General features: G+C 51.0%; 2 protein-coding genes across 2 annotated transcripts; both read right to left on the bottom strand.

Moving 5' to 3' along the window:
• Positions 1-230: 230 nt before the first annotated feature.
• On the bottom strand, positions 231-7,287 carry C1QB (complement C1q B chain). Its single transcript, XM_043909167.1, has 3 exons — positions 7,109-7,287; positions 2,320-2,520; positions 231-1,096 (listed from the first exon to the last, which is right to left on the bottom strand). Exons 2-3 carry the CDS (start codon positions 2,495-2,497, stop codon positions 522-524), a joined length of 753 nt encoding a protein of 250 aa, XP_043765102.1. The 5' UTR covers positions 2,498-2,520; positions 7,109-7,287; the 3' UTR covers positions 231-521.
• Positions 7,288-11,898: 4,611 nt separating this feature from the next.
• LOC122698316 (heterogeneous nuclear ribonucleoproteins A2/B1-like) lies at positions 11,899-15,082 on the bottom strand. The gene has a single exon (XM_043909166.1). The coding sequence runs from the start codon at positions 13,488-13,490 to the stop codon at positions 12,381-12,383; it is 1,110 nt and encodes a 369-aa protein (XP_043765101.1). The 5' UTR covers positions 13,491-15,082; the 3' UTR covers positions 11,899-12,380.
• Positions 15,083-15,090: the final 8 nt, after the last annotated feature.

Raw genomic sequence — 15,090 nt, 5'->3', positions numbered from 1 at the left:
TAGAGAGAGTTTCTGCTTTCAAAAAGGGACGTTGGGGCTTCCCTCATAGCTCAGTTGGTGAAGAATCCACCCGCAATGCGTGAGACCTGGGTTCGATCCATGGATTGGGAAGATCCCCTGGAGAAGGGAAAGGCTACCCACCCCAGTATTCTGGCCTGGAGAACTCCATGGACTGTATGGTTCATGGGGTCGCAAAGAGTCGGACACGACTGAGTGACTTCTACCCACTCTGCTTTCAGAGGTTATTTATTATTCAATCATTCAGAGTCATTTCAGAGGTCGTTTATTGTTTGGTCATTCAACCAGCATTCAAGCAACATTTCTAAGCACCTACTGTGTGCTACTTGCAGGGACACAGAGTTGAATTAGACCACTATCCTTTGGCCTTGGAAACTTTATTAACTCATTCATTCAGCAACGCCCATGGAGCCCTACTGTGCACTTTGGCTGGGATATGGGGGTGGGTGTTGGGGAGAAAGAGAGCTTGGCTGGTGGGGGTGGGGGTGAATCAACCCCACAGGTCATGCCTCTGCGTCAGGGAAGAGCAGGAAGCCGGAGAAGATGCTGTTGGCGCCGTCGATGCCCACCAGGGCGTTCTTGTCGGTGGCCTGCAGGAAGACGGTCTCTTCCTTCTCCAGCTTGAGCACAATGCTGCCCGTGGTGACCTGGAAGGTGTTCTGGACGTAGTCGCAGAAAGTGACCACCTTCTGGGGCGCCTCCCGGCCTCGCATGATGTCCACGCACAGCTGCCCTCGGGAGCTGGCGTGGTAGGTGAAGAAGTAGAGCCCGGGCACCTTGCATGTGAACTTGCTGGTCCGAGCCTGGTAGTTTTCATTGGCATTGGTGATCACATGGTCGAAGCGGATGGGCTGGCCTGATTTCAGGTGGTGGTTGATGGTGCGTGAGGCCGAGAAGGCAATTTTCTGCGTGGCCCTGTAGTCTCCTGATTCACCCTTGGGGCCGCGGGCTCCAGGAGGCCCTGGGACACCCTTGGGCCCAACGGGGCCCTTGGGGCCGACTTTTCCTGGCATCCCAGGAAACCCTGGGTCCCCCTTCTCGCCATTCTCGTTGAGGTGTCTAACTAGCCCTGGAAGCCCTGGAAAAGCAGAGATGAAAGGAATGAGGGGGCCAGAGATGGCTGAGGACCGGAAGAGGCTGGGCTGGGAGGCAGGGAGCCTGACTGGGTAACCTCAGATAGGCCCCTGCTTCCCTCCGGGCCTCTGTGTCCCATCTGTGAACACGAGGATGGGAGGCTGGTGGGCCTGTGAGTCTCCTTCCAGCCCAGCTTTCCACATCTGGGATGTGCTTGGTGGTAATGGGGACCAATGCCCATCAGGGTGGGGAGTGGTGTTTTGCTAAATCTGGAAGTGGGCATTCGAGCCCTTTGCATTCCACCACTCTAAACCCCTCCTTGGTTTGGCACAAGATGTAAAACCTTTTCTTCCAGGAGAGTGGCAGAGGATAGTTACTGTGAGTAACTAGTTACTGTGAGTTTCCTGTGGGCTCAGGGGACAGGCAGGTGTTTCTTACATCACCTCTGCCATTCTTAGTTGTGTCCCCTTGATTGAGTCACATTCCCCAAGGCTCAGCTTCCTCGTCTGGAAAATGGGGATGATGATATTTTGTGGGCTCGTGAGGATTCAATGAAATTGTGTGATGAGAGCAGTTGGCTGTGGTTAAATGAATGCGTGAACTACATCTCACAGGGGGCTTTGAGGGGCAGGCAGCTTCATTTGAACCCACTGACAGCTCTACAAAGGAGCACCATCCTCATTTTACAGGTGAGGAAAGAGCAGTTCAGAGAGCTGAAGCCCCCGACCCTGAAGGTACCCCAGGACGCTGGCCACAGTGGATTTAGTGGTGAGAGAGCCAAGGTTGGCCTTAGCCTCAACATTGATTGGGCTTCCCCAGTGGCTCAGACAGTAAAGAATCTGCTCAATCCCTGGGTAGGGAAGATCCCCCGGAGAAGGAAATGGTAACCCATTCCAGTATTCTTGCCTGGAAAATTCCACGGACAGAGGAGCCTGGCAGGCTCTAGTCCACGGGGCCACAAAAGAGTCGGGACACGACTGAGAGGCTAACACTTCCCTTTCAACATTTACTGGGCTCCCTTGGGCAAGTCAGTAGCCTTTCTGGACATCAGTTTTCCCACCTGTAAAGTGGGAATCAGAATCCCTTCCTTGCAAAGTTATTGTGAAGGGCTCAGCAAGCTGATGGCTTTGCAAGTGTTTTGCACTCTCTAAGGTGGGCCGCTGACTTGGGAGGTGGGTGACAGGGCCTTGGGGAGTGACGCTCGTGTGTTCCCAGCGTCCATAGTACCTTGCTCTCCCTTTGTCCCTGGAGTCCCAGGCTTGCCGTCAGGGCCTGGTTTCCCGGGAATGCCTGGGATGCCAGGGATGGACGGCCCGATGCAGCTGCTCTGGGCCCGGGAGACACGGAGCAGATTCAGAAGCAGCAGCAGCAGCAGCACCGAAACGCTGCCCTGAGGGGTCTTCATCACGGCCCTGTCTCAGCTGCTCCCTGTCGGGGGACAAGACGATGCGGTTGGTCATGGCCACGGTCTGTTCATTCATTTCTTCACTTGTTCCTGTGTTCCCTGAGGGTCTTATCCACCAGAGCCTGTTCTGGGTGCTGGGGATACAGTGATGAACAAGACAGATATGGTCCCTGCCTTCATGGAGCTGACGGTCTGGGGGACTAGAAACGGGTCAACATGCAAGTCAATGGAACTGGTTATACGCTGTGGGGAGCACTCTGGCTGAAATGAAATGAAATGAAAGGGGGCTTCAAGGGCTGGTTTTGTGAGGGGCGCTCTCCTGCCAGAAAAGTTTTCTAGACAAGGGAGGAATCTCTGAGAAGTGATGTTTAGGCTGAGACCCAAAGGATCAGACAGGGCTGGGGCAAGAATGTTCCAGGAGGAAGGGACAGAACGCAAAGGCCCAGAGGCCGCACAGAGTCTGGAGTGTTGAGAACTGGCAGGGAAGTTAGGGTCTTGATTGCTGTGGTATGAGATTTTGGTCCAAAGGTTCTCAGTCATTTGAGCTTCTGAATTCAGGCTGCCTGTGCTTTTGCCACAGTGGGCCGCATTACATCCTCAGAGCAGCCCTGCACGGAAGAACCGATTTTTCTACACTGAAGAGGAGACTGAGGTTCAGAGAGGTCAAGTCACTTGTTCAGGGTCACACAGGAAACTGCAGCCCGGACTTGAACCCAGGCCTGTGTGGCATGGAAGCCAGGGACCTTGCCAGCGTAGCAGACCACCTCTTCTGGTAGAAGAGTCTTGGGCCCCTCCAAAGGCTCTGGGCCCTGGTGAGAATCCTGGGGAATGGGACAGAAGCCCTGGGGTGTCTTGAGCTTGTCAGCATGGCCAACGCCCATGGCATCAATTCTCAGGACAGAAGGGACCTTAAAACTCATCTAGTCCAACCCTTAGCTTCTTCCTTTTTAAAAATTGAGTTGATATTCTTATAACACAAATTTAACCATTTTAAAGTGAACATTTCAGTGGTGTTTAGCACATTCACAGTATTGTATAACCCTCTCCTCTGTCTAGTTCCAAACTATTTCCATCAATTTGACAACCCTCAAATAACATTCGGTACTCACTAGTCAGTTACCCCCAAATTGCCCTCCCCACTTCGGTCCCTGGCAACCCACTCCTCTGTGTTCTGACTCTATGGATTTACCTATTCTGGATATTTCATAGAAGTAGAATTGTATATACTATGTAACCTTTTGTGTCTGACATTTCATTTAGCATAATGTTTCTGAGGTTCATCTACATTGTAGCATGGATCAGTACCTCATTCCTTCTTAACGGCTGAATAATATTCCATTGTATGGACATATTACATCTTGTTAATCCATTTATTATTGATGGGCATTTGGGAAGTTTCCACCTTTCGCTTATTGTAAATAGCCCTGCTGTGAACATTCACGTACAGGGATTTGTCTGAATACTTATTTTTAATTCTTGGGTATATACTTAGAAGTGGAATTACTAGGTCTTATGGTAATCCTGTGTTTAACTTCTTGAGGAACCCTCAGCTTACTGTTAAGTCTCCCCAATAACATTTCTGCCCAGGCCTCTTCCCATCCATGGCTTGTACCATTTCAGTGATGGGAAGCTCATTACCTTCTGAGGCAGCCTGTTCCACTTTTGCCCGTATCCAATTTCTCCCCATCTTTCAAGGCTCCTGTCAAAGCCTTTCTATTCCAGGAAGGCTTCCCTCATTAGCCCTCAGCCCACGGAAGCTGGGCAGTCTCCTGCTCTTACATGGGTGAGCAGAGTGATCCCAGCCCATCTCCCAGGATAATCATGGGGACCCAGGTGAGGCCATGGCTGGGAAAGAGTCACGGGGTTTTGGGGCTCTAGTTCAGACCCATAGCTGCTGTTGTCTGATCCTCACAGCACCCTGAAGAAGTGGGTTGTGATTATTTTCCCATCTTGCAGATGAGGACACTGAGATACAAACATTAGAAAACAAGCCTTCCCAGATCGCCCAGTGAGTTGGTTAATGGCAGGACTGTGGTCAGAACCCTGGGCCTTACAGTGCCTGTGCTAACCCAGAATTTGGCACCTGGAGGCCTTCCTGGTACTAGAAAAACCTGCTTATTTGGGCTTGTGTGCTCAGAAAATCAGCCCCAGCCCCCTCGGTCTGGTCCTGATCAGTTCATGGCTCAGACTCCTGAGTGAGGCTGGAAGCTGTGCTGGATCCCATGCAAAGAGGGACTGCAAAGATGGATGTGACCAGGGCCATGAATGACCAGCCTGGGCTCTGTCATGCTCCCAAGAGAGGCTGACATTCTATTTATCTTGCCGGAGGTTTCACAAACGACAGTTTGACAACCTTAATAATCAATGCATTGGGCACTTAGCAGGTGCCAGGCTCTGTGCCAAATGCTTTACAGGTTGTTCTTTCATTTAATTTGGTCCTTACAGCAGCCCCCTGAGAAAGCACCCCTGCATTTTCATTTCACAGATGAAGAATCTGGGCAGCGGAGAGAGTGGGAACCTTGATCAAGGTCACACAGCCATGTGTGGCTGGGATTCAAACCCACTTCCACTGGCTCTAACCCCACGGGGTGTTACATTAAGAGGCCTCTCTGCCTGTATGCTGTTGCTTTAGTTGTATCCGACTCTTTGCGACCCTGTGGACTGTAGCCCGCCAGGCTCCTCTGTCCATGAGATTCTCCAGGCAAGAACACTGGAGTGGGTTGCCATGCCCTCCTCCAGGGGATCCTGCTGACCAAGGGATTGAACCCGCATCTCCTGTGGCTCTTGCATTGTAGGCCGACTCTTTACTGCTCAGCCACTGGGGAAGCCCAGAGGTCTCTCCACCTGGGGTTAAAACACAGGCTTTGGAGCCAAACGGCCTGACGCAGGAGCTACAGCGCGGCCTGTGCTCAGCGCATTGCTGGAGGTGGGGCCAGGGCTCAGTGATGGCTCTCACTATCATTGCTATTATTGCTGCTGCTCTTGGGAGTGTCACCAAAGGTGAGAGGCCTGGAGAGTCACAAGGAGAGGAACAGTGCTCCCAAGAGGGTCCAAACCAGGCTTCTGCTCCTTCTTAGCTTTGGGCCTTAGGCAAGTGGCTTCTCTCTGGCCACAGTTTCTCCCTCTGTAAAATGGGGATAACCCCGATCTCTGCCTGATCTCTGCTGAGCTTTCCCATCAGACTGCGAGGAAATAAGAGAAGGCAGGTGTCAGAGAAATTGCTGGGTGGGCAGAGGGGGGTCCTGGGTTCTGATTTCACCTCTGCCTCTGACATAGGCAGAACCAGGCTAAGTGTGCTAAGCAGTGACTGACGGGGTTGGTGGGAGGAAGGTGAGTTAGGGCTCACCACAGCCTGGCGTATTGGAAATGCTTAATGAATATTAGCTATTTTTGAATTATCACCATCCTCCAGGAATCCCCAAGTTTCAGGACACCACAGAGGATGCTTGGAAAACTAAAGAAAGAATTTGGTCCCTTTGGGAGATTGGGCTCAGGGAGGGGGCCTGTCAGGAGCAGGCAGCGCAGGGGTAGGGGAGCTCTGGTTGGCTGCCAGGGGCGTGGGTAGGGGTAGGGGTTGATGATGAGACTCAGGTCTCTTAAGGAAGCTGGAGGTGGAGTGGGGGACTGGGGCGATCTGGGTTCTGGCCCAATTCAGGGGCCACCAAATCTTAGACTTGGGCCAAGACTTAACACAGCAGATCTGACCACCCTCTGCCTTCAGCATCCATCACCACCATCCACCTCACTCCTCACATCTTTCCTGACATCATCCATCTTCCTCCAGCTCCAACAGCCCCTTTCCCCCTGACTTGGAGTCAGGCCAGATTGACCTTGAACTCCCCCTCTGCTGCTACCTTGCTGCCTGACTTCAGGCAAGTACCTTAACCTCCCTGAGCCTTTGGCAAAGTTGGCTGCCAGAGGATGACGTGAGATGGAGCCTAGAAGGAACTCGGTCTCTAGCGCGGGGCCTGACCGCACACCCTCCTGCAAAAGCATCGTTGAGTTGTGTCAACGCTAACTAATAACTCATCACAACTCCACCTGCCATCACCCCACCTCCTCCTTGAAAGAGGCTAGTGGAGCTTTCTCACCAGACTGCGAGGAAATAAGAGAAGGCAGGTGTCAGAGAAAGGCTGGGTTGGGGTGCTGGGTTCTGGTTTCACCGCTGCCTCTGACATACCCTGAGTCAGGCAATGTGCTAAGCAGAGGCTGAGCTGATCTCCTTTAGGGCTCACAGCACCCCTGAAAGGTTCTGTTATCTGCCTAGAGGATCCAGGCTGAGAGGATGCAGGCTGAGAGAGGTTATGTCATTTGACCCAGATCGCCAGCTCCTGAGAGGCAGAAGTGGGGCTCAGCTCCAATCTTGGTGACCCCAGAGCCTTTACTCAGATGCCTCCCCATTACCTGGGGCCCCAGGTAGCAGCAGACTCCCGAGCTGACCCCCCAGAGGAATTGATTCCCGAGGTCTGGGATGGGGTGCAGGAGCCCTCACTGTCCAACCCTGCAGGTGGCTCTGAGACAGAGGATGTGGGGCCCTACACTCAGGAGACGCCACCCTCTGCCATATTGGTCCTGCCAGCCAGTCCCCCTATTGCTAAGCCCCATCCTCACCTGGAGCCTGGTGTCCTCTGAGGCCGCTGGGCTGGGCAGAGTGGGACCGGGTGCTGGGAGCCTCCTGCTCTCCGTCCAAAGCGGAAGTTCCATTCCCCAGAGATGAGAGGGGCCTTTCCCTGACGGCGCCCTCCCCGGGGCTCGGCAGGCCAGCCTCCGCCCCTGCTCACCCCACTCTCACTCTTTCTGCTGTCCTCAGGCTGTTTCAGGTTCCACTTCTGCAATCGGGAGGGGTTTACTGTAAACACGATGGGTGGGTGGTCAGTTTGGTTTCGCCAGCTCAGCAGCTGTTGGGGGGAATAGGGTGTTCCAGGGGAATGCCCACAATGGTGGGGGGCGGTGCCTGCCAAGGCTCCTGACCTCATGAACTTCTGCAGGAACTGCGGTGTTCCTCCACGGAATGGAGATGTGGTCGGCCTGCTGCCTGAGGGCTGGGTTTGCAGTTAGAAACCCTGATTCAGATTCTGGCTCTGCCATTAGCAGCTAAACATTTTTAGCCAAGAGAACCCTTTTGTTGTTATTTAGTTGCTCAGTCGTGTCCGACTCTTTGCAACCCTGTGGACTGTAGCCCGCCAGGCTCCTCTGTTCATGGGATTCTCCAAGCAAGAATACTGGAGTGAGCTACCATTTCCTTCTCCAGGGGATCTTCCTGACCCAGGGATGGAACCTGCATCTCCTGCATTGCAGGAGGATTTTAGTGACTGTAATTATAGAGTTAGGATTCCAAGGAAAACAAGGTTTTGTTGTTGTTTTTATTGCTAAGTTGTATCTGACTCTGTGACCCCGTGGACTGTAGCCGACCAGGCTCCTCTGTCCATGGGATTTCCCAGGCAAGACTCAAGGATCCAACCTGCATCTCCGGCATTGGCAGGCTGTTTCTTTACCACTGAGCCACCAGGGAACCCTCGGGAGCCCCGATTTCCTCTGCTGCGTGATGGGACCATAATTGCACTTGCTTTCCAGATTGCAGAGGGCACTGTGGAGCTCAGATGGGATAGCGGAGGAGAAAGAGGAAGGTGAACTGTGAAGTGCAGTGCGCGTGTTAATTGTTAGCATCAAACTGTGTCCCAGGCCTGCCTTTCCTGGGCTCACGTCTTCTGCTTTGCTTCTCTTCTACAGCTCTGCTCTTTTCTGTTCGCAGAAAGTCATCTAATAATGAAGAGTGAATTTGTAACGTGGTTAATATTTATTTATACCCCTCCCCCTTCTCACAGTGGACCTGATCCTGCTGCTTGTTCATCCTGGCTTCATAGAATTCCAGGAGAGCGGGGCGTGTGTGGGCATGGTCACCCCACCGGTGCTGTCCATGTTATATATGAGGAAACTGCGGCCTGGGGGAGAAAGTTATCATTCAACAAATATTTATCAAGAGCTGCTACGTACACTGGAGATGGAACCACAAGCAAATCAGCCCTCAGTCTGGCCCCCCAAGGAATGTCTCTTCTACTGGGGGAGGCTGGTGTTAAACATCAGTTCAGTTCAGTTGTTCAGTTGTGTCTGACTCTGCGACCCCATGGACTGCAGCACACCAGGCCTCCCTGCCCATCACCAACTCCTGGAGTTTACTCAAACTCATGTCCATTGAGTCAGTGATGCCATCCAACCATCTCATCCTCTGTCGTCCCCTTCTCCTCCAGCCTTCAATCTTTCCCAGCTTTAGGGTCTTTTCAGATGAGTCAGCTCTTTGCGTCAGGTGGCCAAAGTATTGGAGTTTCAGCTTTAGCATCAGTCCTTCCAATGAATATTCAGGACTGATCTCCTTTAGGATGGACTGGTTGGATCTTCTTGCGGTCCAAGGGACTCTCTGACTCTTTGCAACCCCATGAACTATACAGTCCTTGGAATTCTCCAGGCCAGAATACTGCAGTGGGTAGCCTTTCCCTTCTCCAGGGGATCTTCCCAACCCAGGGATCAAACCCACATCTCCGGCATTGCAGGTGGATTCTTTACCAGCGGAGCCACAAGAGAAGCCCAAGAATACTGGAGTGGGTAGCCTATTCTTTCTCCAGCAAATCTTCCCGACCCAGGGATTGAACTGGGATCTCCTGAATTGCAGGTGGATTCTTTACCAACTGAGCTCTCAGGGAAGCCCTGGTATTAAACATCAAGGAACACAATGGTTTCATTGCTCCTGTGATGAATGTCACAAGTAGCTACTGGAGCCCGTGCCTCATCCTAGTGGCAGATGCAAGACTCAGAGCCAGGCACCCCTGGTGCTGAGATATAAGTCCTCTCACTGAGACTGCATCCAAGGTACCATGAGGCCCCTCTCAGGGATGCTTGCCCAGAAAGTCCCAGGCGCTGCCATAGGTCAGGAGGGCTCTCTTGACATCGGTGCTTGGAGATGGAAAATCATTTCACTTGTGAATGCTGCTTGATGGAAATGAAGTATTTACTGTAGAGGGTGAGAGACTCATTTGATAGAACCCAAGGGTCTCTGGGCCCAACCAAATATAGACTGTCCAGTAATTTGGTGGCTGGTGACAATGGGAAAAATGAACTTGAACTTGAGGTAGAGACAGAAAGAGCCTAAGAACAGGAAGCAACATGGTTTGGGGCCAGGAGGGTTGGAACAGGCCCCCTGCAAGTTTGAATCCCAGGCCTACCTCTTTCTAGCTCTGTGGCCTCAGGCAGCTTCCCCACATATGAACCAGGGACCTGGGCATCTACCTCCTGGAGTAGTTGTGGGGGGCCAGTGAGGTACCCCTGCATGTCCAAGGCTTAGCTGAGCACCCAGCCCTTGGTAGGCACCAATGCAAAGTTGAGAGTAGTATGATTTCTCTGAAGAGAAGACAAAAACCTTGGAGCCTGTATGCACAGGAGCCATGCCTGGATTAGGAGTCAGGAGCTGGGGAGACCCTTGGCCCCGAGTGAGAGCTAGCTGGTCTCATGTATGTGTTCGTGCTAAGTCGCTTCGAGTGTGTCAGACTCTCTGTGACCCCGTGAACTGCAGCCCGCCAGGCTCCTCTGTCCTTGGGGATTCTCCAGGCAAGAATATTGGAGTGGGTTGCCATGCCCTCCTCCAGGGGATCTTCCCGACCCAGAGCTCGATTGCAAACAGATTCTTTACTGTCTAAGCCACGGGAAGCCCAAGAATACTGGAGTGGGTTGCCATGCCCTCCTCCAGGGGATCTTTCTCATCCAGGGGTGGAACCTGCATCTCATGTCTCCTGCATCGGCAGGCAGATTCTTTACCACCAGCGCCACCTGGGAAATCCAGCTGGTCTTTGACTTTGGGACTTCCCTGATGGTGCCGTGGTTAAGAACCTGCCTTCTGATGCAGGGGATGTGGGTTCAACCTCTGCTCTGGGAACTAAGATCCCATGTGCCGCAGGATAACTAAGCCCGTGCACCAAAACTACTGAAGCCCACTACCCTGGGGCCCAAGAGAAGCCATTGCAACAAGAATCCCACTTAACTGCGACTAGAGAGTAACCCCGCTCGCTGCAACTAGAGAAAACCTGCGCACAGCAAATAAGATGTAGCACAGCCAATAACTAAGTAAATCTTTAAAAAAAATCACTGCCTTTCCTCCCTGGTAGAGAGGGATTGATCCTTACAAAGGGTGGAAAAGAAGCCTAAGGGCCCTCCACACCCCGTGGTCTTAAAAGGGGCCCCCTGCCCCCTGGAATGCCTCATTCCAGCTCCTCTCCCACCCTTGCCTCTGCCCTTGAAAGCCCTCTCCAGCTCCCCCCAGCCCAGCAGACAAGCTGGCATTTTTTTCAAAGGCCGGTCCCTCCTGACAAAGAGAGAGCAACAAGGAAACAATTATGGAAAATAGAAATGGCACAAAAATGGTTGCTTCCAAAGTACAGGTCTCTGATCTGACACCGTGGCCTACATGAAGAGTGTATTGATTTTTTAAACAAAAGAGAAACGAGGAGAAAGATGTATCACTTGAGGCACTGCCGGGTAGACCGCTAAGTGGTTGCTGGAAGTGAGCTGTGAGTGGATTGGCCCCACGACCTCCGTCTTGTCCCTGCCAGAGGCTCTCAGACCCTGTGAACCAGCCTGGGTTCCTGGGCCCTGGCCTCTGCTATTTGTGTGTGTCTCCATCTCTCCTTCCTTCTCATCTGACACATTTCCCAGGCCTTCCTATGCATGAGCCAGGCATGTATCAAATGGACCTGCCCTCTAGGATGCTCCTGGTCCAGTAGGGAGGCAGACATGTAAGGAAATAAGTGCATAAAAGCCAACTGCTGGACAATATGCGCTGACTTCACCTGGCAAACCACCTGCCCACCCACATCTCCGTCCTCCCCAAACCTGTCTTTTGGTATGACCATATTTATTTGTGATATCCAAAAAAAAAAAAAAAAGATTAAGCTCAGAAAAAAAATCATGTTTGTGGTTCCCAGGGGCAGAGAACTGGTGGAAGAAAATACAGGATAAAGGTTGTCGAAAGGTACAAGCTTCCAGTTATAAGATAAATACAAAACATGTAATGTATAACAAAACCCATACACCACAATAGCAAATATCAAATTGTGGTATGGACCAAGGAACTGAATAGACATTTATCCAAAAAATATATACAAATGACCAGTAAGTTCATGACATGTTATTCAACATTATAAAAAATATAATGAACAAGGCGACCAAAATTAGCACAACTGTAGGATATTACAAAAATTGTTAAGAGAGTAAGTCCTAAGAATATTCATCATCACAAGAAAAAAAATTTTTGGTAATCATTTCATAGTATATTTAAGTTATATCATCACACTGCACAGTTCAAACTTTGACATCCTAAAACAAGAAAAATATTTAAAAGGTAAAAATGCAAAACATTTTACTTTTAAAATTATTTTATTAAATCTTAAATGCACAATAGCTTCTTAACTCTACACATGAAATACATGTCTTAAGAAGAATGATATTATGTTTTACTATCCCTTGATTCTGGCTAACAGCTTTTCAAAACTTCGAGAAAAATCTTGAAAAAGGTTTCCCATGTCAACCGAAACTTGGAAATGGGATATTATTCAAGAAGGGATGATTCTACACTCTTCCAGAGACTGCTGGAAAGACAGAACATTTCAAAAGCTCAAAAACCATCGCAAAAGCATTTTTAAAAAAGTCTTTCCTCCATAGGAAAATAGTGTTCCTATGTAACTGAGTCCACTCACAAAGTGGCTCTTGGTACCAGCTCTTCTGGTGTCTTCTGCCGTGTCGCTGCGTATTTAGGCATGACTGAGTTAAGAGTTTCCTTCGCACTGTTGTTTTGATCATCTGAGGCTCTTCTCTCCCCTCTGGGCTCCTCTGCATGCAGTCAAGCCCATGGCCACTGAGAAGGCCCCCACCGGCTTGCCTCTCCATAACCCCCACGTCCTCTACCGCCTCCTGGGTCGTGGTTTCCTCCAGTATATGACCCGCCCATGTTTCTGCTGTCTCTCAACTTTCCACTCTTCAGTAAATCGTACTTAGAAGGTTTCTGCTTCTGATTGCCCAAATCACTGTCATTGCGACTTGCATAACTTCTTCCTCCGTAGTTGTCATAACGGGCTCTGAAGCGCTCATCCTGGTAGCCGTCTGCAGACCCTCCACCACTGCATCCTCCTCGTCCTGCCCCGTAACCAGGCCTAACCCCCCAACTGCCACCTCCAGCTCTTCCTCTGTACCCGTGAGAGCCATCCCCAAACTGACGCCCTCTTCCAGAACCCCCGGATCCTCCTCTGAAGTTCCTTTCTCTTCCTGCTCCCACATTTGCACCAACACCATGAAAATACTCCAAACCAACATCGCCTCCTCCTCGACTTCTCAAATGTTGGCCTTCTTGCATCTCTTGCCTAGACAAGGCCTTTCTTACTTCTGCACGATGACCATTGATGGTATGATTTTTCTGCAGCACGATCTTATCCACGGGATCGTGGTCATCAAAAGTAATAAATCCGAAGCCTCTTTTCTCGCCAGACTGTCCGTCAGTAGCTATCTCAATGGCGTTGATTTTTCCGTACTTCTCAAAGTAATCTCTAAGATGATGTTCCTTCGTGTCTTCTGTAATTCCGCCAACGAACAGCTTCTTCACAGTGACGAGAGCCCCCAGCTTTCCATGGTCCTCTCTTGGGACAGCGCGTTTGGGCGTAACCATTTTCCCATCAATGAAATGAGGTCTGGCCGCCATGGCGGCATCCAGCTCAGCCATGGAGGAAAACGTGATGAAACCAAATCTTCTTGATTTTTGGCTGGCAGGGTCCCTTATTAACACACAGTCTGTAAGATATCCCCACTGCCGGTAATAGTTCCACAGACTTTCTTCTGTGGTCTCAGAGCTCAAGTCACCGACAAAGAGTTTACGGAATTGTTCGTTTTCTCTCTTACTCCTCTCCAAAGGAACAGATTGTGAAGCTTTCTTCATCACGGGCTTACTAGCTTCAGCCATATTTCTGATGCTGAGGACGGTGAGTGAGATCTCAGGGGGCTAACAGGGACTGAACTGGGTCCCCATGCTATGATGAGAACGTGAACCTGACCTGTCCTGACCTTGGGGTGACACCCTCCACTGCCTCCAGGAAAACACCCCTAGGAGCACTTCCACGGGAACCCAATGCTGCTGCTGCCTCTGGGGTCACTGTGGCCCTTGAATCAACCTTGAGTAGCTTTCCGTTTTTCAGAATAGGTTGATTGGTGAAACAGGTCGATGCAGGTTCTCCCAGTTCCAAGAGCTCCACTGTGACCCACTCCTGAGATGTAAGACAGCCTGGGGCTTGCTGGAAATAGTAGTCTTCTCAAACTTCTATAATGGGTCTGAGTCCAGAGATCTGCTTTTTGTTTTGTAAATAAATCCGCAGGTAATTTTGTTGCACCCCCAGATTTGGAAACCTGGGCTCTAACAAGTCACAGGTCTGTGGTCCAAGTCGGTGGAGGGCGCTGTGGGGATACGAAGGGAAGAATCAGAGAAGGCTTCATGGAGGAGGTGATCTTTGTGTTGATTCCTGGCAGCTGAGTGTTATTATCTAAGTGGATTGTGTGGGTGGGGCAGGAGCTCTACAGAACGAAGGAACATCGTGGGTAAAGCTCTGGAGGTGTGAGACAGCAGCTTTTAGGAACAAAGAGCCAAAGTGGATGGAGGCGGGTGGAAAGCTGGGCTCTCGCCTCTGCTGTTACGGCTCATCTTGAACCTCTGTGAGCTCCACAGGGCCTTGCAGAACCAAGCTGAGACCCCAGCCGGGCTGTGGGGGCTCTCCCTGGCCTGAGTGAGCCTCGGGCCTCACTGGACTCTAAGGCCGGAGCTGCAAGCTGGGCAGGAAAGTTACACTTTGTGTCTTTTTGAACCTGAGCTGTCAACCCCTTGCTGTGGTCGGCACAGTGAAAGCGCAGCAGTTTACGGCCAGCTTCCTGGTTCTCCAACAAGATGACCCAGCTGGGCCCGCCATCAGGAATCTCACAGTGAAGCCCAGATGGCTTATGGGAAGCCATGGTTTTGGATGATCTCCTGGGGGCCCCCAGAGTCCCAGTTATTCGGGGGAAATTAGACTCCAAGAGTCAGATCCTCCCTCACCCTTCCATGCCCATCTAGAACATAGTTATGAATGTTAAATGATTTAATAGGTGGGTTAGCATCATGCCTGGTGCATAGTGAGTGTTCAATAAATGTTAGCTATTACGATTTTCTTTACTCATTCACCCGCTCTGCTTTTAGTCATTCATGAACCCACTATTCATTCATGCATTCACCCCAATTCATTCATTAATTCAGCACAAATTCATTGCACATCTTGTCTGAGTCTGTGCTGGGCCCACCTGAGCCCCAAATCCCTCTTGTGATGGGCGCTCCAGAAATTCGACAGGGATCAACATAGTTTGGGAATTCAAACACATTCCCATTCACCTGTGACCATGGATATCTTTAAGACAGCAGTGCCTCTCACATGAACAAGTGACCACAGACACCCCCTTGGGGACCCCTTGCGGCCTTTCAGCCACATTTGAGCAGCTCTCTCCCAAATGGCCAAACGGTGCCAAGCGTCTCAACCTTGGCA

The sequence above is a fragment of the Cervus elaphus genome, chromosome 8, assembly GCF_910594005.1.
Source record: "Cervus elaphus chromosome 8, mCerEla1.1, whole genome shotgun sequence".
Classification (NCBI taxonomy): Eukaryota; Metazoa; Chordata; class Mammalia; order Artiodactyla; family Cervidae; genus Cervus; species Cervus elaphus.
The sequence above is the reverse complement of the archived record's forward strand: the minus strand, read 5'-3'. Positions and strand labels throughout refer to the sequence as shown.